General features: G+C 45.9%; 1 protein-coding gene across 1 annotated transcript; it reads left to right on the top strand.

The window, feature by feature from the left end:
• The first annotated feature begins 22140 nt into the window (after window positions 1-22140).
• Window positions 22141-24576, top strand: LOC124701113 (tubulin beta-3 chain-like). Its single transcript, XM_047233164.1, has 3 exons — window positions 22141-22551; window positions 22834-23103; window positions 23709-24576. Exons 1-3 carry the CDS (start codon window positions 22158-22160, stop codon window positions 24383-24385), a joined length of 1341 nt encoding a protein of 446 aa, XP_047089120.1. The 5' UTR covers window positions 22141-22157; the 3' UTR covers window positions 24386-24576.
• The last annotated feature ends 205 nt before the right edge of the window (window positions 24577-24781 follow it).

Genomic DNA, 24781 nt, shown 5'->3' with positions numbered 1-24781 from the left:
GCTAATTAGGACAAGGTGCGGGCACTATTAGTATACTATGCATGAGGCTTGCAACTTGTAGGATATAATTTACATGATACATATGCTTTATTACTACCGTTGACAAAATTGTTTCTTGCTTTCAAAACCAAAGCTCTAGCACAAATATAGCAATCAATGCTTCCCTCTGCGAAGGGCCATTCTTTTACTTTTATGTTGAGTCAGCTTACCCATTTCTCTCTATCTTAGAAGCAAACACTTGTGATTAACTCGTGCATTGATTCTTACATACTTGCATATTATACTTGTTATATTGCTTTGCATTGACAATTATCCATGAGATATACATGTTACAAGTTGAAAGCAACCGCTGAAACTTAATCTTCCATTGTGTTGCTTCAATGTCTTTACTTTGAATTTATTGCTTTATGAGTTAACTCTTATGCAAGACTTATTGATGCCTTTCTTGAAAATACTATTCATGAAAAGTCTTTGCTATATGATTCAATTGTTTACTCATTGCATTAACATTGCTTCGAATCGCTGCATTCATCTCATATGCTTTACAATAGTATGATTAATATTATGTTGGTAGCATGTCACTTCAGAAATTATCTTTTATCGTTTACCTACTCGAGGACGAGTAGGAACTAAGCTTGGGGATGCCGATACGTCTCCAACGTATCTATAATTTCTGATGTTCCATGCTTGTTTTATGACAATACTGACATGTTTTGTTCACACTTTATGTCATTATTATGCGTTTTCCGGAACTAACCTATTGACGAGATGCCGAAAGGCCGCTCCTATTTTCTCGCTGTTTTTGGTTTCGTAAAGGCTGTTCGGGCAATATTCTCGGAATTGGACGAAATCAACGCCAAACCTCCTATTTTTCCCGGAAGGCTCCAGAACACCGAAGAAGAGTCGGAGAGGGGCCGGGGGCCACCACACCATAAGGCGGCGCGGGCCGGACCCCGGCCGCGCCGGCCTAGGGTGAGGCCACCCCGTCAGCCCTCCTCGCGCCGCCTCTTCGCCTATATAACCCCTTTCGACCTAAAAACGCAAGTACCAATTGATGAAACTCCGGAAAGACTCCGTGGGCGCCGCCACCGTCACGAAACTCCAATCCGAGGGACAGAACTCTCTGCTCCGGCACCCGCCGGGACGGGGAATTGCCCCCGGAGCCATCTCCACCGCCGTATCCACCGCCATCTTCACCGCCATCGCTGCCTCCATGATGAGGAGGGAGTAATTCACCCCCGAGGCTGAGGGCTCCGCTCGTAGCTATGTGGTTAATCTCTCTCCCATGTACTTCAATACAATAATCTCATGAGCTGCTTTACATGATTGAGATTCATATGAGTTTTGTATCACTACTATTCTATGTGCTACTCTAGTGATGTTATTAAAGTACTCTATTCCTCCTGCACGGTGTAATGGTGACAGTGTGTGCATCCGTGTTAGTACTTGGCGTAGGCTATGATTGTAATCTCTTGTAGATTATGAAGTTAACTATTGCTATGATAGTATTGATGTGATCTATGCCTCCTTCATAGTGTGATGGTGACAATGTGCATGCTATGTTAGTTCTCGGTGTAATTGTGTTGATCTATCTTACACTCTAAGGTTATTTAAATATGAACATTGAATTGTGGAGCTTGTTAACTCCGGCATTGAGGGTTCGTGTAATCCTACGCAATGGTGTTCATCATCCAACAAGAGAGTGTAGAGTATGCATTTATCTATTCTGTTATGTGATCAATGTTGAGAGTGTCCACTAGTGAAAGTATGATCCCTAGGCCTTGTTCCTAAATATTGCTATCGCTGTTTGTTTACTGTTTTACTGCATCTATACTTCCTGCAATATTACCACCATCAATCACACACCAGTCCTGGACAGCAAAGCACTTTTCTGGTGCCGTTGCTACTGCTCGCATTTATTCATACCACCTCTATTTCACTATCTCTTCGCTGAACTAGTGCACCTATTAGGTGTGTTGGGGACACAAGAGACTTCTTGCTTTGTGGTTGCAGGGTTGCACGAGAGGGATATCTTTGACCTCTTCCTCCCTGAGTTCGATAAACCTTGGGTGATCCACTTAAGGGAAACTTGCTGCTGTTCTACAAACCTCTGCTCTTGGAGGCCCAATACTGTCTACAAGAATAGAAGCACCCGTAGACATCATGAACCTCCCAATGTATGCACGCATCGACTCCTTCGGCTTCTGCTGGCAATGCCGTAATTCATCGATCCCCACATGCCTCCTGTATTTTGCTTGGAAGTTTGTGACGAAAGCGTCTACCAGTTCATCCCACGACTTGATGGAGCCCTTCAGCATGCCTCTCAACCAGGCTCGTGTTGAATCTTTCAGGTAAAGTTGCAAGCACTGCATTGCTGCTATCTGATTTCCTTTGTGTAGGATCACAGTCTGCAAGTAATCATCTATCCAAGACCTCGGCTCCTGCTGTCCATCATACTTAGCGGCATCAGTAGGAGTAGGTTTGAACCTTTTGGGTGGCATTGTCTCACGGATCTTGTAGCTTAAACAATCATCTCCCCTCATCTCGCCATCGTACTCCTGGCTTTCTTCTGAGGCGTCGCTATCGTACTCCTCCCTTGCGGCTCGTCGTCGCCTGGCTTTGTCGATTCTACTCCGGGTGATTTCGTCTCAGGCGTCCCTGGAGCGGTGCTTCGAGCCGCTGGCTTGGAGCGTGGACTTTTCCTTTCGTGGAACCAGATTGTCTCCCAAGATTGCAAGGCTTTCCAGGGCGCCCCGATGAGCTTGAGCCATAGAACCTTCGGGTCGTTGGTTGATGAGGTACGCCGCGAGGTTGGCAGTTGCTCCTTCAACGGTTTTTGGCCTTAACATACCCGCAGTGTCCGTAGTCATGAAGGACTTGGATAGGTTTGACGTTATTTCTCTAGCGTCGTCCTCCGAAAGTCTGAATAGCCTTGATCGATGCCTCCATACACCTTGGCTGCTTCGGGACGCGCTTCCTCGTGAGCCCCTCCGTCGTTCACTAGATTGATCTACTGCTAACTGACGTCTTTTGAGGGTGGCCTGCTCATTCGATAGTCGCTCCCGATTTTTCTCCAAGATAGAGCGATAGGCGTTGAGCGGTCCAACCGAAGTTCCGGCGGGAAGCGGTGTGTTATTAAGTACGGCTGCCCGGGCTGCTGCCCATTCTTCCTCCGCGATGGTGTAATCGATGTTGTTGTTACTCGCGCTGTTTTCAAAGTTATATCGTCTGCTGGAGCGAGGGGTGTGATCTCCTCCTCCCCCGTTTCCCATGTTTCCTGCGTTATTGGCAACATAGACTTGATGACGCGCTGTTTTCCAGGTGGACTCCTTGACAATGCTGTCGACATTGTCCTCTCCCGATGAATACCTGGCACTGCAGATGGACGGTGTGTCACTCGATCCCAACCCGTGCCTGGTGTCGCAGTTCAGGCAGTAGTACAAGGTCATCTCCGATGATACAGGGTTATCGGATCCAACCGACATTGAAGACATCGACCGAGAGGTCGATATTGGAGACGAATTCGTCGAGTCTGTCAGACCAGCCGAAAGATTGATTGACGATGACATGATCGATCCTGCGGCCGGTGGGGGCGATTTCCTTGCTGATCTGAGGATGAACGGCTCCAGCAAACGAAGGACTCCCTCCGCATTGACGTTGCAGTTGACGCTCCCGAACGTCATGTCCATGTTTCCTTGCAGACCCGAGAAAGTCGAACGGCAAGAGTCGCTGTGCGGGGTGAACTCGTAGGAGCCGAATCGGATCGGACTCCCCAAACTTGGTGATGTTGATGGCGTCGACGAAGCTGCCGACAACATGGCTGGATCTGCCGATGATGGATCTTGTGCCAACAGGTTTCCCACAGACGGCGCCAATTGTCGAGGGTACTCCTTGGCAATGCCCTCCGTTTGGGGCTTAGGGTAGATGGAATCCTGTAGGCTGACACGAGACATCGGTTATCAAACAAGCGGGGAAAGCGATTTACCCAGGTTCGGGGCCCTCGATGAGGTAAAACCCTTACGTCCTGCCTGTCTGATTCTTGATTATGAAAATATCGGGTTACAATGGGGTGCCGATGGTTTCGGCTGTGATCTCGTCGAGAGACTAAGTTCTACGGGGACCTAGCTCTGGAATTATGGTGGCTAAAATTGCTAAGATTGCGTGTGTCCTCGGCAGCCCCTCTCCTGGCCCTTATATAGGGAGCCAGGTCTCGAGAGATCTATCCGGGTACGACTAGGTTACAAAGGGTCCTAGTTCTAGACTTTCCTTGTATTCTCCGTCTCTTCATCTTGTTCTTCAAGGAATCTTCTTCGGCACCGACGTAGTGGCCCACCTTGCCATCGAGTGCTTTCATGGGCCTCCAGTTGAGCCGTACAGGATAGGACAATAACGCTTACCCAAAGGGTAATGCCCACGTCATCCGGAATTCAACAAACGCGATGAATTCGGTAACGAGATTCCGGGTGGACGTGAGAGGAGGAGGCTAGTCAAAGAGTTCGCTTTTCAGAAGATGGCTGAAGCATTCCGGAACTTCAAGAAAATTTAGGCCGTGACTATGTCAACGAGAACAAGACTCCGAATTTCAAAGGACAATATGAGAAATTGAAAGATGATTGGCCAGAATTTGTGAGGAAAAATAAATCGGAGCATTTCAAGGAAATATCGAAAAAAATAAGGAAAATACGGCTAAGAAAGAGTACAATCATATTATGGGGCCAGGAGGATACCGCCTTTCGGAGCCTAAGTGGGAGAAGATGGAGAACGACCTGAGGGGGCGAGGAATCCCTCTAGGTACAGAGGGATGGGACCCAAGGACCAAAAGTTGGTGGTACGGGCATGGGGATCGCTAGACCCGGAGATAGGGATGTGTGTTCACCGGAAGAAAGCGTTTAAACCCATCCAAGACCTTATTGACGCAATGATCCAAGCTCAAGAGGGGAAGATCAAGTTGAACAGAGAGAACGACGCGCTGACATTTGCCCTCGGGAATCCTGAACACCCAGGACGTGTACAAGGCAAAGGTGCCATTCCGTGGAAAGTAGGGGTTTCCCAGGACAATGACCCATATGGTTACAGAATCCGTAAGAGAAAGACGGACCGAGATGCAGATCTTGTGGGGCACTTGGCATCAGAACTCCATGAGGTGAAGCAGATGGTGTATCAACTAGTAAAAGAAAGATCGGCTGTAGGGCCGCATGAAGATCTAGGAAGCCAGCAGCGGAGAAGCAGCGTGGCTTCCACGGAAGCCCCACCTGGTGCTAATGCACCCTTGCTGGCCCCGGCTGGTGCTAATGCACCCTTCACCTCGGCTGGTGCTAATGCACCGACGATCGAGATTCGTGCACCGGAGCCTCACTACCCCGTGGATGATGTAAAGGAGATGAAAGAATGTGATCTGCATTATCCAGTGGGGAACATTTCCACGAAGGTAGCTACCAGCAGTGCTTTACCCCTGTACACCTGGAGCACTCCACCACAACAACCCCATTGAAGATGGCTATGCTCGTGTCACGGTGGAAGACATAGTCCAAGGGTTTGAGGACCTGGAGATTGACTATGCTACACCCGAAGGGGAGAGAAGACTTGGAGATGTCAAGTGTAGGATAACGTTGCATAGAAAACAAAAATTTTCCTACCGCGAACACGCAATCCAAGCCAAGATGCAATCTAGAAGACGGTAGCAACGAGGGGGTATCGAGTCTCACCCTTGAAGAGATTCCAAAGCCTACAAGATGAGGCTCTTGTTGCTGCGGTAGACGTTCACTTGCCGCTTGCAAAAGCGCGTAGAAGATCTTGATCACGATCGGTTCGGCGCCACGAACGGGCAGCACCTCCGTACTCGGTCACACGTTCGGTTGTTGATGAAGACGACGTCCACCTCCCCGTTCCAGCGGGCAGCGGAAGTAGTAGCTCCTCTTGAATCCGACAGCACGACGGCGTGGTGTCGGTGGCGGTGAAGAAGTCCGACGGAGCTTCGCTAAACTTCGCGGACTATATGGAGGAGAAGGGGGCGGCTAGGGTTTGGGAGGGGTGGCCGGCCACTCTATGGGGGGCGGCCAGCTTGTGGTCTTTGGGGTGGCCGGCCCCCTCCCTTGGCCCCTCATTATATAGGTGGATCCCAAGTGTTGGTGTCCAAGTCTTCGAATAAGACCCGAAACCAAAACCTTCCATAAGAGGGGAAACCTAGCCCAACTAGGACTCCCACCCAAAGGGTGGGATTTCCACCTCCCATGTGGGGGTGGCCGGCCCCTAAGGGGAGTCCACTTGGGACTCCTCCCCCACTAGGGTTGGCCGGCCATGGAGGTGGAGTCCCATGTGGACTCCACCTTCCTTGGTGGTTTCTTCCGGACTTTTCTAGAACCTTCTAGAACCTTCCATAGAACCTTCCGCGACATTTTATTCACATAAAATGACATCCTATATATGAATCTTATTCTCCGGACCATTCCGGAACTCCTCGTGATGTCCGGGATCACATCTCGAACAAATATTCCAACTCCATTCCATATTCAAGAACTACCATTTCAACATCCAACTTTAAGTGTGTCACCCTACGGTTCGTGAACTATGCGGACATGGTTGAGTACTCACTCCGACCAATAACCAATAGCGGGATCCGGAGATCCATAATGGCTCCCACATATTCAACGATGACTTTAGTGATCGAATGAACCATTCACATACGATACCAATTCCCTTTGTCACGCGATATTTTACTTGTCCGAGGTTTGATCTTCGGTATCACTCCATACCTTGTTCAACCTCGTTTCCTGACAAGTACTCTTTACTCGTACCGTGGTATGTGGTCTCTTATGAACTCATTCATATGCTTGCAAGACATTAGACGACATTCCACCGAGAGGGCCCGGAGTATATCTATCCGTCATCGGGATGGACAAATCCCACTGTTGATCCATATGCCTCAACTCATACTTTCCGGATACTTAATCCCACCTTTATAGCCACCCATTTACGCAGTGGTGTTTGGTGTAATCAAAGTACCTTTCCAGGTATAAGTGATTTACATGATCTCATGGTCATAAGGACTAGGTAACTATGTATCGAAAGCTTATAGCAAATAACTTAATGACGAGATCTTATGCTACGCTTAATTGGGTGTGTCCATTATATCATTCACACAATGATATAACCTTGTTATTAATAACATCCAATGTTCATGATTATGAAACTAATCATCCATTAATCAACAAGCTTAGTTTAAGAGGCATACTAGGGACTTCTTGTTTGTTTACATATCACACATGTACTAATGTTTCGGTTAATACAATTCTAGCATGATATATAAACATTTATCATAAACATAAAGATATATATAAATAATAACCACTTTATTATTGCCTCTAGGGCATATCTCCTTCAGTCTCCCACTTGCACTAGAGTCAATAATCTAGATTACATTGTAATATACCTAACACCCATTGCATTCTGGTGTTGGTCATGCTTTGCCCTAGGGAGAGCTTTAGTCAACGGATCTGCTACATTCAGATCAGTGTGTACTTTGCAAATCTTTACTTCTCCATCTTCGATGTACTCGCGAATCGAGTGGTAACGCAGCTTGATATGCTTCGACCTCTTGTGTGACCTTGGCTCTTGTGCATTGGCGATGGCACCCATGTTATCACAAGAAATGATTAATGGGTCCAATGCACTAGGAACCACACCGAGCTCTACAATGAACCTCTTCATCCATACCGCTTCGATGAAGCCTCCGAAGCCGCTATGTACTCGATTCCGTTGAAGACTTCGCCACCGTGCACCGCTTCGAGCTTGCCCAGCTCATCGCAGCACCATTCAATATAAACACGTACCCGGATTGTGACTTAGAGTCATCGGGATCGGTGTTCCAACTTGCATCGGTGTAACTTGTTACAACGAGCTCTTGGTCACCTCCATAACAAAGAAACATATCCTTAGTTCTTTTCAAGTACTTCAGGATATTCTTGACCGCTGTCCGAGTGTTCCATTCCTGGATCACTTTGATATCTCGCTAGTCAAACTAACGAGCATGCGCTATATCCGGTCTTGTACATAGCATGGCATACATAATAGAGCCTACTCGCCGAAGCATAGGGGATCCGATTCATCCTTTCTCTTTCTTCGCTCGTAGCTCGGTCCTTGAGTCTTACTCAAGACCTTGCCCGGTAACATAGGTAAAAACCCTTTCTTACTTTCGTCCATTCTAAACTTCTTTAGAATCTTGTCCAGTGTATGTACTCGTGATAGCCCTATTAGGCGTCTTGATCTATCTCTATAAATCTTGATGCCTAATATATACGATGCTTCACCAAGGTCTTTCATTGAAAAGCTGTTATTCAAATAACCTTTTACATCGCTTAATAGTTCTATATCATTCCCGATCAATAATATGTCATCTACATATAATATCGGGAATGCTACAGAGCTCCCACTCACTTTCTTGTAAATACAGGCCTCTCCATGACATCGTATAAACCCGAAGTCTTTGATCACCTTATCAAAGCGTCGGTTCCAACTTCTCGATGCTTGCTTCAGATCCATAGATTGAACGCTGAAGTTTGCATACTTTGTCAGCATTTTTAGGATCAACAAAACCTTTGGGTTGTACCATATACAACTCTTCCTCAATGTCTCCATTAAGGAACGCCGTTTTGACATCCATCCGCCAAATCTCATAATCGAAAAATGCAGCTATTGCTAACAAAATCCTCACAGATTTTAGCTTTGCTACGGGTGAGAAAGTCTCATCGTAGTCAACTCCTTGAATTTGTCGGAAACCCTTTGCGACAAGTCGAGCTTTATAGACGAGTAATATTACCATCGAGCATCTGTTTTCCTCTTGAAGATCCATTTATTCTCGACAGCCTTTCGGCTATCGGGTAAGTCTACCAAAGTCCATACTTTGTTATCATACATGGATCCCATTTCGGATTTCATGGCTTCTTGCCATTTGTTGGAATCCGGGCTCATCATCGCTTCTTCATACGTCGCAGGGTCCTCATCATTGTTATCCACAATCATGACATTTAGACAAGGATCATACCAATCGGGAGTGGCACGTTCCCTTGTCGATCCGCGAGGTTCGGTAGTTTCTTCGTTCGAAGTTTCATGATCATTATCATTAGCTTCCTCTCGTTGCTGGTGTAGGCGGTACAGTACAACTTCCGAGCATCGCGCTACTCGATCAACGAGTATAGATTCATTAATCTCATCGAGTTCTACTTTTCTTCCAGTCACTTCTTTAGTGAGAAATTCTTTCTCAAGAAAGGTTCCGTTCTTAGCAACAAAGATTTTGCCTTCGGATCTCGTGATAGAAAGTGTACCCTATAGTTTCCTTAGGGTATCCTATGAAGACGCATTTCTCCGCTTTGGGTTCTAGCTTGTCCGGTTGTAACTTTTTTACATAGGCTTCGCAACCCCAAACTTTAAGGAACGACAGACTTAGGTTTCTTATTAAACCATAATTCATACGGTGTCGTTTCTACGGATTTTGATGGTGCTCTATTTAAAGTGAATGCGGTCGTCTCTAATGCATAACTCCAAAATGATAACGGCAAATCAGTAAGAGACATCATAGAACGAACCATATCTAAGAGAGTTCGATTACGACGTTCGGACACACCGTTTCTTTGTGGTGTTCCCAGCGGTGTCAATTGTGAAAGTATTCCGCATTTCTTTAAATGCATGCCAAACTCATAACTCGGATATTCACCTCCGCGATCGGATCGTAGAAATTTAATCTTCTTGTTACGTTGATTTTCTACTTCACTTTGGAATTCCTTAAACTTCTCAAAAGTTTCGGATTTATGTTTCATGAAATAGATATACCCATATCTACACGGATCATCCGTGAAGGTTAGAACATAACGATAACCACCGCGCGATGCTACACTCATTGGTCCGCACACATCGGTATGTATGATTTCCAATAAGTCGATAGCTCGCTCCATCATACCTGGAAAATGGAGTCTTAGTCATTTTTCCCATTAGACATGCTTCGCATCTATCAAGTGACTCAAAGTCAAGTGATTCAAGTAATCCATCGGTATGGAGTTTCTTCATGCGTTTCACTCCAATATGACTAAGACGACGAATGCCACATATAAGTAGAATTATCATTCAATTTAATTCGCGTAGCATCAATGTTATGTATATGCGTATCACTACTATCGAGATCTAATAGAAATAAGCCATTCTTTTGTGGTGCTCGACCATAAAAGATATTATTCATAAAAATAGAACAACCATTATTCTCAGACTTGAATGAATAACCGTCTTGCATTAAACAAGATCCGGATATAATGTTCATGCTCAACGCAGGTACATAATAACAATTATTTAGGCTTAAAACTAATCCCGAAGGTAGATGTAGAGGAAGTGTGCCGATTGCGATCACATTGACCTTGGATCCGTTTCCAACGCGCATCGTCACTTCATCTTTCAGCGGTTGTCGTTTATTCTTTAGTTCCCTGTTTCGAGTTACAAATATGAGCAACCGAACCGAGTATCAAATACCCAGGTACTAGAACGAGAACTAGTGAGATAAACATCTATAACATGTATATCGGATATACCTTCTTTCTTCTTCTTGACAAGGCCGCTCTTCGGATCCGCCAAATACTTGGAGCAATTACGCTTCCAGGTGTCCCTTCTCCTTGCAGTAATAGCACTCAGGCATCGGGTTTAGGGCCGTTCTTAGGTTTCATAGGAGGCGTGGCAGCTTTCTTGCCACCCTTCTTGAATTTTCCCTTAGACTTGCCCTGTTTCTTGAAACTCGGTGGTCTTGTTGACCATCAACACTTGGTGCTCTTTCTTGATCTCAATCTCGGCAGCTTTTAGCATGCCAAAGAGTTCAGGTAACTCCTTGTTCATGTTCTCGCATATTGTAGTTCATCACAAAGTTCTTATAACTTGGTGGCGATGATTGAAGGACACGATTAATCCCCAGTCTGTTAGGAATCACTATTCCCAAGTCATCGAGTTTCTTCGCATGCCCGGTCATGGCGAGCATGTGCTCACTAATGGAGCTGCCTTCTTCCATCATACAATTTGAAGAAATGTTTCGATGCTTCATAGCATTCCACGGCCGCATGAGTCTCAAAATAGCTTTCAGCTCATTCATCAACTCATGAGGATCGTGGTGCTCAAAACGTTTTTGAAGATCGGATTCCGGACTGCACGAGGATGGCACACCGAACTTGAGAGTACCGAGTTTTCCGAGTCTCGTAAACAGCTTTTACTTCATCGGTTTCGGTTTCGCAGGAGGGTCACCTAGCGGTGCATCAAGCACATATTGCGATTTCCGCCGGAGAGGAAGATCCTCACATGACGGAACCAGTCGGTGAAGTTGCTACCGTTGCTCTTAAGCTTTTCTTTCTCTAGGAACTGGTTAAAATTGATTGAGGACGCCATCTCTACAACATATATTTGCAATAGTTTAGACTAAGTTTATGACAAATTGAGTTCAAATTTTAATTCAACATAATTAAAAATCTAGGTGAACTCCCACTCAAAACAATATCCCTCGCATTGTCTTAGTGATCACACGAACCAAATCCATCGCACCTCAAATCGATCATCACGAGAAAAGGTGTAATTTCAATGGCGAACACTCAAAGTGTTCATCATATCAATCATATGATTCATGCTCTACCTTTCGGTATCACGTGTTCCGAGACCATGTCTTTACATGCTAGGCTCGTCAAGGCCACCTTAGTATCCGCATGTGCAAAACTGTCTTGCACCCGTTGTATGTACTTATCGAATCTATCACACCCGATCATCACGAGATGCTTCGAAACGATAAGACTTGATAACGGTGCTACTAAGGATGAACACTTTATTATCTTGAGATTTTAGTGAGGGATCATCTTATAATGCTACCGTCGCGATCTAAGCAAAATAAGATGCATAAAAGGATTAACATCACATGCAGTTCATATGTGATATGATATGGCCCTTTTGTCTTTGCGCCTTTGATCTTCATCTCCAAAGCACGGACATGATCTCCATCATCTTCGGGCATGATCTCCATCATCGTCGGCGAAGCACCAAGGTCAATGGCGCCGTCTTCATGATTGTCCTCCATGTAGCAACTATTACAACTACTTTGAAATACTACTCAACATGAAATTTAAAGACAACCATAAGGCTCCTGCCGGTTGCCACAATACAATAATGATCATCTCATACATATTCATCATCACATTATGGCCATATCACATCACCAAACCCCGCAAAAACAAGTTAGACGCTCTCTAATTTGGTTTGCATATTTTACGTGGTTTAGGGTTTTCGATATAGATCTAATCTACCTACGAACATGAACCACAACGTTGATACTAATGTTGTCAATAGAAGAGTAAATTGAATCTTTACTATAGTAGGAGAGACGAGACACCCGCAAAGCCTCTTATGCAATACAAGTTGCATGTCGAACGAGGAACAAGTCTCATGAACGCGGTCATGTAAAGTTAGTCCGAGCCGCTTCATCCCACTATGCCATAAAGATGCAAAGTACTCAACTAAAGATAACAAGAGCATCAACGCCCACAAACCATTGTGTTCTACTCGTGCAACCATCTATGCATAGACACGGCTCTGATACCACTGTAGGATAACGTTGCATAGAAAACAAAAATTTTCCTACCGCGAACACGCAATCCAAGCCAAGATGCAATCTAGAAGACGGTAGCAACGAGGGGGTATCGAGTCTCACCCTTGAAGAGATTCCAAAGCCTACAAGATGAGGCTCTTGTTGCTGCGGTAGACGTTCACTTGCCGCTTGCAAAAGCGCGTAGAAGATCTTGATCACGATCGGTTCCGGCGCCACGAACGGGCAGCACCTCCGTACTCGGTCACACGTTCGGTTGTTGATGAAGATGACGTCCACCTCCCCGTTCCAGCGGGCAGCGGAAGTAGTAGCTCCTCTTGAATCCGACAAGCACGACGGCGTGGTGTCGGTGGCGGTGAAGAAGTCCGACGGAGCTTCGCTAAACTTCGCGGACTATATGGAGGAGAAGGGGGCGGCTAGGGTTTGGGAGGGGTGGCCGGCCACTCTATGGGGGGCGGCCAGCTTGTGGTCTTTGGGGTGGCCGGCCCCCTCCCTTGGCCCCTCATTATATAGGTGGATCCCAAGTGTTGGTGTCCAAGTCTTCGAATAAGACCCGAAACCAAAACCTTCCATAAGAGGGGAAACCTAGCCCAACTAGGACTCCCACCCAAAGGGTGGGATTTCCACCTCCCATGTGGGGGTGGCCGGCCCCTAGGGGGAGTCCACTTGGGACTCCTCCCCCACTAGGGTTGGCCGGCCATGGAGGTGGAGTCCCATGTGGACTCCACCTTCCTTGGTGGTTTCTTCCGGACTTTTCTAGAACCTTCTAGAACCTTCCATAGAACCTTCCGCGACATTTTATTCACATAAAATGACATCCTATATATGAATCTTATTCTCCGGACCATTCCGGAACTCCTCGTGATGTCCGGGATCACATCCGGGACTTCGAACAAATATTCCAACTCCATTCCATATTCAAGAACTACCATTTCAACATCCAACTTTAAGTGTGTCACCCTACGGTTCGTGAACTATGCGGACATGGTTGAGTACTCACTCCGACCAATAACCAATAGCGGGATCTGGAGATCCATAATGGCTCCCACATATTCAACGATGACTTTAGTGATCGAATGAACCATTCACATACGATACCAATTCCCTTTGTCACGCGATATTTTACTTGTCCGAGGTTTGATCTTCGGTATCACTCCATACCTTGTTCAACCTCGTTTCCTGACAAGTACTCTTTACTCGTACCGTGGTATGTGGTCTCTTATGAACTCATTCATATGCTTGCAAGACATTAGACGACATTCCACCGAGAGGGCCCGGAGTATATCTATCCGTCATCGGGATGGACAAATCCCACCGTTGATCCATATGCCTCAACTCATACTTTCCGGATACTTAATCCCACCTTTATAGCCACCCATTTACGCAGTGGTGTTTGGTGTAATCAAAGTACCTTTCCGGTATAAGTGATTTACATGATCTCATGGTCATAAGGACTAGGTAACTATGTATCGAAAGCTTATAGCAAATAACTTAATGACGAGATCTTATGCTACGCTTAATTGGGTGTGTCCATTATATCATTCACACAATGATATAACCTTGTTATTAATAACATCCAATGTTTATGATTATGAAACTAATCATCCATTAATCAACAAGCTTAGTTTAAGAGGCATACTAGGGACTTCTTGTTTGTTTACATATCACACATGTACTAATGTTTCAGTTAATACAATTCTAGCATGATATATAAACATTTATCATAAACATAAAGATATATATAAATAATAACCACTTTATTATTGCCTCTAGGGCATATCTCCTTCATCAAGCGCCAGTTCATTCTATGGAAAAATAAGTACATAGTGTTTCCAGGCGAGGCGCCAAGGCTAACAAGTCCACCCCCCTCCGGTGGTGGTGGTGGTTCACCTACACCTCCTTCATGTCAGCCGACGCCGCCCCCCAATCCACAACCTCCAGCGGGTAAGCAGCCGCCGCCCCCAGTCCTCCTCCGGCGGGTACGCCGCCCCCCAATCCACCTCCGGCAAAGAAGCAGAAGCAGGCGGACAGCAAGGCAACCTCCTCCTGGACTATTAACCCGGACCCTTATGTACCTAAGACCACAAAGGTACCGGAGCCATCACTGAAGCCTCTCCTCCCAAGGCCTTGGGAACTTAGTGAAGAGCAAACCAACTTGGCTGCGGCTAGTCAGTATGAGAAATGGAAGGCGGATATGAAGACGAAAAAAGAGCCTGAGCCCAAGCCAGTATTTACTGAGAAGGAAAAGAAGTGGGCTAAGTCATTTTTGACGACACTGTCCCAAGTAGAGAAGAATATGCCTGACGACTATGGACGTGAACTTCGTAGGCAAGCAGAAATATTGGCGAAGAAGAAAGCCTTGGCGGAGAAGGAGAAGAAAGACTTGGAGGAGAAGAAAGAAGAAAGTAAAAAAAAGCGGGAAACAAGTTGCCCAGCTCGGGGAACAGAATAAACAATCGATCCCCCGCTCATAGTGAAAGCGCCGGTCCGGATGCTATGACATTGTCCTTCAGAGCCGATATGGATAAGGACTTTGAACTAGTGGACCCCGCTATCATAGCAGCTGCGGCAGAATAGGGAATGACTGTAACAGGTGCCAAAGAAAAAGCGGCCGAGTTCGGTATGACTCTTCGTGCAGTGTTAGGCCTTGAGGATGCACCAATGAGTGAGGTAGCATTTACATATGTGCCGAATGGGCCTCTCGTCGAGCCTGCGCAGGAAGAGAGTCTACCAGCACAAATGGGAAATCTGCTACGTTGGTACAAGGGTTTCATAAAAAAAAATAAGGCCGATAAAGAATATATTTATGCGGAAGTTAGACATGAGCATCACTTCAAACATTACTATGTAACAGTTCATATGAGTGAATTGTTCCAGCTGTTCAATCTGCGCGAGCTCGACAAATCTATCATCAGTTGCTACGTTCGTAAGTGATTTATTTCTACCTCATCTCGTTCATTGCCTCGCACTATATATATTGTCCTAACTATATTGTTGTGTACGCTATTATGCAGTAATGAAGATTGGGAAATGCGAAAAAGGAACATCCATGATGTTGGGTTCATTGACCCACATATCGTTAATGGATATGTGTTAGAAAGATTCCCCCGCGACGTGGAGAAAGACTCGTGGGATTTTCTTACAAAGCAGCAACTCAAAAGTCAAATTCTATTTCCTTACCATTTTGGGTGAGTGTTTCTGTCTTGAGCACATTCTCTTTTGTTTACTCCATGCATGGTATGTCTAATCGATGAATTATGCATGACTGTGCATGTATCGTGTCCGCAGATTCCACTGGATTCTGCTAATAATTGAATTTCACACCTCCAGAGTTATCATCATGGACTCTCTGAATATGGATTCAAAACTTTGGGCCAACATGAGAAATATGCTGCAAAAGTAATTATTTTCAATCATTTGCGCTCTATATCGATCGGCCTCTTTCGTTCATTTCCTAATATCAAGTAACTAATAACTCCCTTGTTCATTTAGTTTTCTTTGCCATGTAGGGTTTGGAGACGGTTCTCAGATGAAATGGTCTGTGAATTCAAACATGAGCTAGACTTTAGAAGGTTACTTAATGTGGATATTCAGCCACCGGGGACCAATATATGTGGATACTATGTTTGTGAGTTTATCCGGAGACACACCTCTGAGCGGAAGCCGTCGGATAGCAACGTGCGGAGGAATAACTTGCGGAAGACGCTTAGTCCAGAAGCTCGTTTCCGACCAATTCAAGAGGAATTAGCAGGATTTTTGATGAGGAAAGTCCTCCATCCTAAAGGAGAACACTATCACGAGGACGAAGAACTTCTGATGCCGTAAATTGTGTATGGAAACTTGTTTGAAGTTGTATATGGTCATCCGAGATTGAATATATATTGTATATTCCTCTTGAATTCTTCTTGTTTCTAATTTCAAACTTGTTTGAAATTGTACATTCATATGCATGTATATAGTAGCGTAGAATATGTGCACTGAAACTTCTTCAAAATTAAAATAAAACACAAAATAAAATATAAAATAAATAAAACACTAAAAAGAAACCAGATTTAGGGGGGGGGGGGGGCTAAAACCCTAAACCCGCGGAGGCCTTTAGTCGCGGTTGGCCAGACGAACCGCGACTAAAGGTCCTCCGCCCCGATGGACGCCTGGCGCCCACGTGGACGGGCCTTTAGCCGCGGTTCGTAAGCAACCGCGACTAAAGGGGGGCCTTTAGTCGTGCTTAATTGGTCCCGGTTGCGCAATCGCGACTAATGGCAGTTGCGAACCGCGACTATAGGCCGATTTTCTACCAGTGGTGGTTCCGTATGCATTCTTTCGCGTCTGACAATCAGAGTGCACCCATAAAGTCCTTCGTCGATGGTGCATGATGAATCATCATGTGCCCAAGCAATGCACACTGGTGACTGGGTGGTTTCCGGGGGAAACCCTTGGCTGGTTGTTTACCAGCCACACCGGCAACGACGACGATGTTCGTCGCCGTTCTCCTTGTTGAAGGGCTGGTGAGGGAACTTTCCCACTCTCTTCCCCTGCATCACGGGTGAAAACCTAGGCTTTGGCCGAGCGACGACGGCGCTCCTGCGTCTTGCTCCTCCTTGGAGGCGCCGCTTTGGGTTTGGGGGACAGAGCGGCCGACGGGGTGGTGTCTACGACGGCGGTGCAGTTCGGGCAGGGCGAAGACGGAGTCTTGAGGCGTGCTTCAAAGGTCAAGTTTTGTTTGGTGCCCAACCTCTTCTTTGTGTTGCGATTGCCGGTGGGACGACACCCTCGAGCCTAGGTGGGGAGGGAAGGGTCCCTCCTCCGGCAGCAACACGGCGTGGTGGTCATTGGGCCGGTGCTTCACCCCTCTGACCCTGGGATTCCTCCACTCCTTTGGTTGCCTGCGTCTCCTTCCGTATGCGGCTTTTCTTCGTGGCTTGCCAAGATGGTTCTTTCATGGCGTTGCCAGTTGGAGTTTGGCTCTGTGTGCCTATCTGCAGCCTCCTTCACCACAGCGGTCTCGCAGGCGTGGGGCGCAGGTTAATTCCTGCCCATCGACCAAATCTGCATTGGGTTTGCAGGGGCAACCCAGGACCTGCTGCTGCTGTTTGACCTTGTGTGCGGCTCCCGGAGTTTGTAGTTCCACTAGGGCTTTGTCTTTATTTTATCCTTCCTCAAGTTTGAGTTGTATGCACCATTGTATCCTAGCTGGTTGAGGGCTTTATTAATTTAAAGTCGGGCTCTCGAAGCCTTTTATCTAAAAAAAAAAGCAATGCGCACTGGTTGTTTCTCAGCAACTCAAACTTCTTCTACGTACTTAAATTTCAACATCGAGAGAGGACATCCCTTGTTGGCAAAGCTCACTCGACCTGACAAAAAACTTCTCACAAATATAGTTAACTTCAGGCAATCAGGCATGACTGTCTTGCTACAATGACGAATCTTTGGCTTGCACTACGTGTTCCCTCGTGAGAACTGTCTTACAACCACATTATATGTCACACTCTTGACACTCCGCGTGTACCATGGCTATCGGTCTAAAGACATGACTCATCAACGAGACGAAGAAACACCGGAGTGTGGATGGTGATGCGGAGTGGTTCTACACAAGGGGTGGTTGACGACAAACTAACGGAGCTAATCCAACAAATTAAATTGTCGTCATGCATTTGATCAGGCCAGAGGAGCGATACATTGCACATCATTGACCGCCTTGAGGCACTAGAACGTATCCCCTTGGGCCTTGGGGGATAGTGTTCGTACTTCATATTGTGCATTGGTGATCTAATGTTAGAACATGTTCAAATTCATAACTATTAAGTTATTTCATACATTATACCTGAGTTTTATTAGATTTAACCTTACTATCTTCATTATTACCTCCATTTCGAAATATAAACCTTTTTAAAAAAACTAAAGTAGCAGCTTTCTGAAACGGTTTTGTTAGTTCCTTAGCGCTCAGTCAAATCCTACACAATTTAATTGCATCGTGATTCGTATATATATAGTTACAAATTGGGTTACAAATGAGTTTTTCAGTTGAAATAGAGGGTTGCAACTAAGAATTTTTCAGTTCCAAGTAAGATGTCACTAAGAAAAATGTATTAAATTTGCTTCGTGACTCATGCTAGTCATAAGTTGCAACATGGGTTACGGTTACATCTAATGTTGTGTTTGGTTGCAATGAACTGGGCTCTGAATTGGGGAATCTGGAATTGAGGGCCCAATTATGCTGTTTGGATATCCTAGGTATTGGTGTCTGGAATTGTTGCCCAATTCTGAGCGCAGGCCCGCGCGGGGAAAATTAACCCGTGGCCCAATTCAGACCTCCCGAGCTCTGTATTCGCTCTGAATCGAGCGAACTGGTCGCTCTTCTCTCTCTCTCTCGAAAAGTATGAGCTTCTCCGCCCCTGCTCCGTTCCCGTCGCCCAGCCGTCAGGTACCTCGCCGCCCACCCTCTCTCCCTCTGTTCCCACTCCGGCCGCCCTCCTCCACCCCTCGCATCCCTCTCCCCCTTGGTCCCCTTCCCCCTGGCTGCCCACTCCCCGCGCGACCCGAACCCTAGCTAGTTGGACGGCGGTGGCATGTGGTAGAGAGGTGGTGGGAAGTGGTCAGCGACAGGCGGTGGACGAGCGGCGGCCTCCCCTCTACTGTACCGAGCGACGGCTGCCGATTGATGACCTACCCTGTCCTCTGCTAAGCGATGTCGCTCTACCTTGCTATTTTTATTTCGCAAGGTTCAGAGAACAAGTGCTGAGACCAATTCTTGTACTAACAACATTTTTTTTCGATTTTTGTAGAACTTCAGGAGAATAAGTGCTGAGACCAATTCGTGTTGCGACCAAGGTTCGAAATTCATGTTTTGTGTTATGAGATATGAACTTGGGCTATGCAAAATATGATATATGAACTTGGGCTATGCATACTTGTTGTTCATAATGTTAATGCTTCCATGTTAATATGAATTTGATTATGCATATTTAAATTTCAAACTTTGTTTGTGCATTGTAGAATCATCATGTCTCACCAAGAATTGGTTCATTACATTTGTGAAGAGAACAAAATAAGAAAAAGAAAAAGGATAATGCTCACAAAGTTGTATTTTGAGGTGTCTATGGTTGCATTAACATCTCAGAGGTCACCGAGGGACCTAGGTGCCTTCGATGACTTTGAGAAGAAGGTTGCATATAGAAAGTATGTATTGGGAAGAACATACAATGGAACGGAGACAAGATGCTATGATGAGCTGCATTTAACCAAAATAAATTTTCATAATCTTTGTGCTATGATGCGTGAGAAGGGTGGTCTCAAAGATACAACCTATGTCACGGTAGACGAAAATGTTGCTATGTTCTTACAAGTAGTTGGCCATGGAACTAAAATGTGGATGATTGGCTATGAGCGGTCTTTAGAGACAACCAATAGGCACTTCGTTATTGTGTTAACTACCATCTTATCTCTAACTGGGGAGTTCATCAAACTTCCTGAGCCTAGTGCCACCCCTCCCGATGATTACAAATGGAAGTGGTTTCCCAATGCACTTGGAACTCTAGACGGGTGTCATATTGATGTGTTTGTTAGGGTGGCTGACAAAGGGAGGTATAGGAATAGAAAACAAGACATCACCACTAATATGTTGGGTGTGGTTGATTGGAACATGAAGTTTCTCTATGTTCTACCTGGTTGGGAGGGCTCGGCATCGGACTCAAAAGTGTTGAAAGATGCCATGAGAATTGACCGCCAAGATGCATTTGTTGTACCAGAGGGTACCTCTCTTTGCTCTTGGCTTTCTTTTTCTCATGTTTAATTCATAACTAACTTACTTATTTGATGCATATAGGGAAGTACTACTTGTATTATATATGTCACTTGTAGGCATGGCTGAACCAAAAAATAAGAAGGCTAGTAGGACTTACCTTGTGTGGACTAATGAGATGGACATTGCATTATTGTCCGTTCTTGTTGACCATCACAACAGAGGTGACCATGCACAAAATGGTTTGAAGCCACATGTGTACAATCTGCATAAAGCATGTGAAGGAGAGATGTAACATTGTCATCAACAAGGACAAGATAGTAGCAAGAATTAAGACATTTGACAAGCATTATGAAGTTATCAACAAGATGCTTTCCCAGAGTGGATTTGGATGGGATTGGGATAATAACATGGTATGTGGAGGTATGTAACTTACTAATTCTTTTGCAACTTGACTATGCATTCTTTTGCAACTTGAACATCATCTTAAATATATGTGCATATTATGTAGGCAAACAAGGATGCAGCTCCATATATGCACAAGGAAGTGAAGAATTGGCAAGATATCTCTACTATATATTCAAAAGACCATGCCACGGGTGCAGGTGCAAGGAAAGGAGGTGAGTGTGCTCAAGTTGGATCCTCATCCGTTCCTCAGGTGGTTGTGGAGGATGATGAAGAAACTCCTGAGCTGCCTAAGAAGAAGAAGCAACGCACTGTTGATGCTATCATGAGCATGGTGGGAGAGTTGAGAATGACGTTTGAGGAGGCTTTGAACTCAACCGTCCCACTACCACCACCACCACCAGCAGCACCACCGAAGGTTACTCCTTCATCTGAAATCATGGTTAAACTGAAGAAAATACCATATTTGGTGGGTAATGATCTGTTGATAGCTTATGGGAAGGTCACCGCCAACGAGCGCACCTTCCAATCACTCATGGCACTACCCATGGAAATGAGGAAGGCATGGCTCATGACCTTGCCTTGATGATTGCTACCATATTATTTACTTTCATGTTTATGGATTGTTTGACACATAATGTATCCACTTTGTGCTATTTGTGAGACATAATGTATCCACTTTCTACTATTTGTAAGCATAATTGTCCATTTTGTGCTATTTGTAAGACATAATTATCCACTTTGTGCTATTTGTGAGACATTATGTATTCATTTTGTGATATTTTCATTCATATTACAGAGGTTATATTGTTCAAAGTTAAAAAATACTCTCATTTTCACACATGTGACATCCAAACAAGATTTGGTATTCCACTGAAACCTGAATTCTATAGCTGAATATCACGCGCATCAAAACACTCTTTATGGTATTCCATTGAATTGGTTGATTTGGTTTTCCATTGCCAATTCAATTCAGAGCCCAATTCATTGCAACCAAACACAGCCTAAGATCGGATGATGTCATTTGAAGTGGTAGTCATGATTCGGAACTAGACACCCTTTTTCTAGTTTAATTTGGGTTGCAACATGGGGTGCTAGTCATGAGTCAGAACTAGTCACTATCCTTATAAAAAAATTATACTCCCTCCATTCATAAACAGATGCCACATTTCAAACCGAACCTCGCCACGGTCAGCAGTCACAAGAAAACTGAACAGATTTACGAAATTTTTCGAAATGCTCCTACGCCTCCAATAAAACTGCCCACCCGGCCCCGGCCATCCCTCTCTTTCCTCTCCATTCCGCCATCTTCGCCTCGGCCTCCCCCAAAACCCCACCTCGCCGGAACCCTAGCCCGCCCGCCCCGCCCCGCCCCGCCCCGCCGCCCTCCCTCGCGCCGCCGCCATGAGGGAGATCCTCCACATCCAGGGCGGCCAATGCGGCAACCAGATCGGGGCCAAGTTCTGGGAGGTGATCTGCGACGAGCACGGCATCGACCAGACGGGCAAGTACGCGGGCGACGCCGACCTGCAGCTCGAGCGCATCAACGTCTACTACAACGAGGCCAGCGGCGGCCGCTTCGTGCCCCGCGCCGTGCTCATGGACCTCGAGCCGGGCACCATGGACTCGGTGCGCTCCGGGCCATACGGCCAGATCTTCCGCCCCGACAACTTCGTCTTCGGCCAGTCCGGCGCCGGAAACAACTGGGCCAAGGGACACTACACCGAGGGCGCAGAGCTCATCGACTCCGTCCTCGACGTCGTGCGCAAGGAGGCCGAGAACTGCGACTGCCTCCAGGGTATGCCCCGTCTTCAACTCGCCGGATCTGTCGTCTTAATTACCCTCTCTCTGTTCGATTCCTAGAGGCTTATAGCCTGCAGATCTAGGTTTCATTCTGCATTTCTGCGTGCCCCGGGTTCTAGATCTGAGATCTATTCGATTTGCGAGACCATTTGGGTTAATTTCTAGCGCTTTTGCTGAGCTCGTAGCCCTTAATTTCTAGTGGCTGCAAACTGTCTAATTAGATGCAGTATAAGTAATTTTGGAATCGGAACTAATTATTACTGCTCTCTCATCGCAGGATTTCAGGTCTGCCACTCGCTGGGAGGAGGCACTGGCTCCGGAATGGGCACCCTGCTCATCTCCAAGATCAGGGAGGAGTACCCGGACCGGATGATGATGACGTTCTCGGTCTTCCCATCGCCCAAGGTGTCTGATACTGTCGTGGAGCCGTACAACGCTACGCTCTCGGTCCACCAGCTTGTTGAGAATGCTGATGAGTGCATGGTTCTCGACAATGAGGCCCTCTACGACATCTGCTTCCGCACTCTCAAGCTCTCCACACCCACCTGTAAGTGCTAAAATGCTCCCCTTACGTCTGGCATTTGTCATGTATCAGCGTAGTACATGAATTGATATTTCCGTGGACTCTTGTCCTTGTTTGTAGTAGAATAATCTCTCATGTTTAGTGTCAATGTCTGTCCCTTTCACATGATGTTTGGTAGGCATTAACTCCCATGATTGGCAAAGTACCTTGGTCCATGTGTGTTAGTCTTTGTATTATAGTGCAAGTGGAGCCAATTGCTGACTGCAGTGACGCAATTTGCATCTACATTTTGCTGTGAGAGTACAATTGTGCATGCTCTTATCGTTTCCTGTTTATTGTGTTTTGGATCCTTTGGTGTATAAGTTTTACACCACAGATTGTCTGGGTGAACTTTAATGTTTCTACCTTGTACACAGTGGTAATTAGTTCCTTTGTTTCAGTTCATTCTTGCTAGGTAATAGGTTATATTTCTAGAAGTGGTATTTGATTGTCTCCTTACTCTGGAGTCTTTCCTGAGGCAGCATGTTTCTATCATCTGTTAACTGGAAATATATGAACATATTTCATTGCATATCTGTTTTTGTTCTTAGCTTGGTTATCTCACCTATCTTTCCTTTTTTTGTGTGCAGTTGGTGATCTCAACCACCTTATCTCAGCAACCATGAGTGGTGTTACCTGCTGTCTCCGTTTCCCTGGCCAGCTCAACTCTGACCTCCGGAAGCTTGCTGTGAACCTGATCCCATTCCCAAGGCTGCACTTCTTCATGGTTGGATTTGCTCCACTGACCTCGAGAGGGTCACAGATGTACCGTGCCCTCACTGTACCTGAGCTGACTCAGCAGATGTGGGACTCCAAGAACATGATGTGTGCTGCTGACCCTCGGCACGGCCGCTACCTTACTGCCTCAGCCATGTTCCGCGGAAAGATGAGCACAAAGGAAGTCGATGAGCAGATGCTGAATGTCCAGAACAAGAACTCGTCCTACTTTGTGGAATGGATCCCCAACAACGTCAAGTCGAGTGTGTGTGACATCCCACCCACTGGCCTGAAGATGTCGTCCACGTTCGTTGGCAACTCTACTTCCATCCAGGAGATGTTCCGCCGTGTGAGCGAGCAGTTCACCGCCATGTTCAGGAGGAAGGCTTTCTTGCACTGGTACACGGGCGAGGGCATGGATGAGATGGAGTTCACCGAGGCCGAGAGCAACATGAACGATCTTGTGGCAGAGTACCAGCAGTACCAGGATGCCACGGCTGAGGATGAAGAGGATTATGAAGATGAGCAGGAGGAGGAGGAGGCTGCCTAGGCAAATCCTTTGTCCAGTTTCCCATTGATATGCCTTGTATCGCTTGTTAGTTCTGAACATTGGTTAGGGAGCTTTCTGCTTTTAGATATCTAGATGCTATTTTTCTTTCTAAATGGCATGTTGCCTTGCTCAGACTTATTTTTATTATGTGTCGTGGTGGTGTATGCTCATATAGTAATGAGCTTTGACTGTTTGGTGTTTGTCATTCTGTAGTACTAGATTGCCAAGTTCCAAATTGTCCAGTCTCTTTAAGCCAATTTGGGTATACTTTGGAATTAATGGTTACTCTGTTGATTGAACTGCCTATACTATGCTATTTTCCTTGGTTGGGAGTATTCTTTTGACAAAGTTCGTGCTTCCTGGATAGGCAAATCTGACTTACTGTCTTTTCGGTTT

Source organism: Lolium rigidum, chromosome 1, assembly GCF_022539505.1.
Source record: "Lolium rigidum isolate FL_2022 chromosome 1, APGP_CSIRO_Lrig_0.1, whole genome shotgun sequence".
NCBI classification, from domain to species: Eukaryota; Viridiplantae; Streptophyta; class Magnoliopsida; order Poales; family Poaceae; genus Lolium; species Lolium rigidum.
The sequence above is the reverse complement of the archived record's forward strand: the minus strand, read 5'-3'. Positions and strand labels throughout refer to the sequence as shown.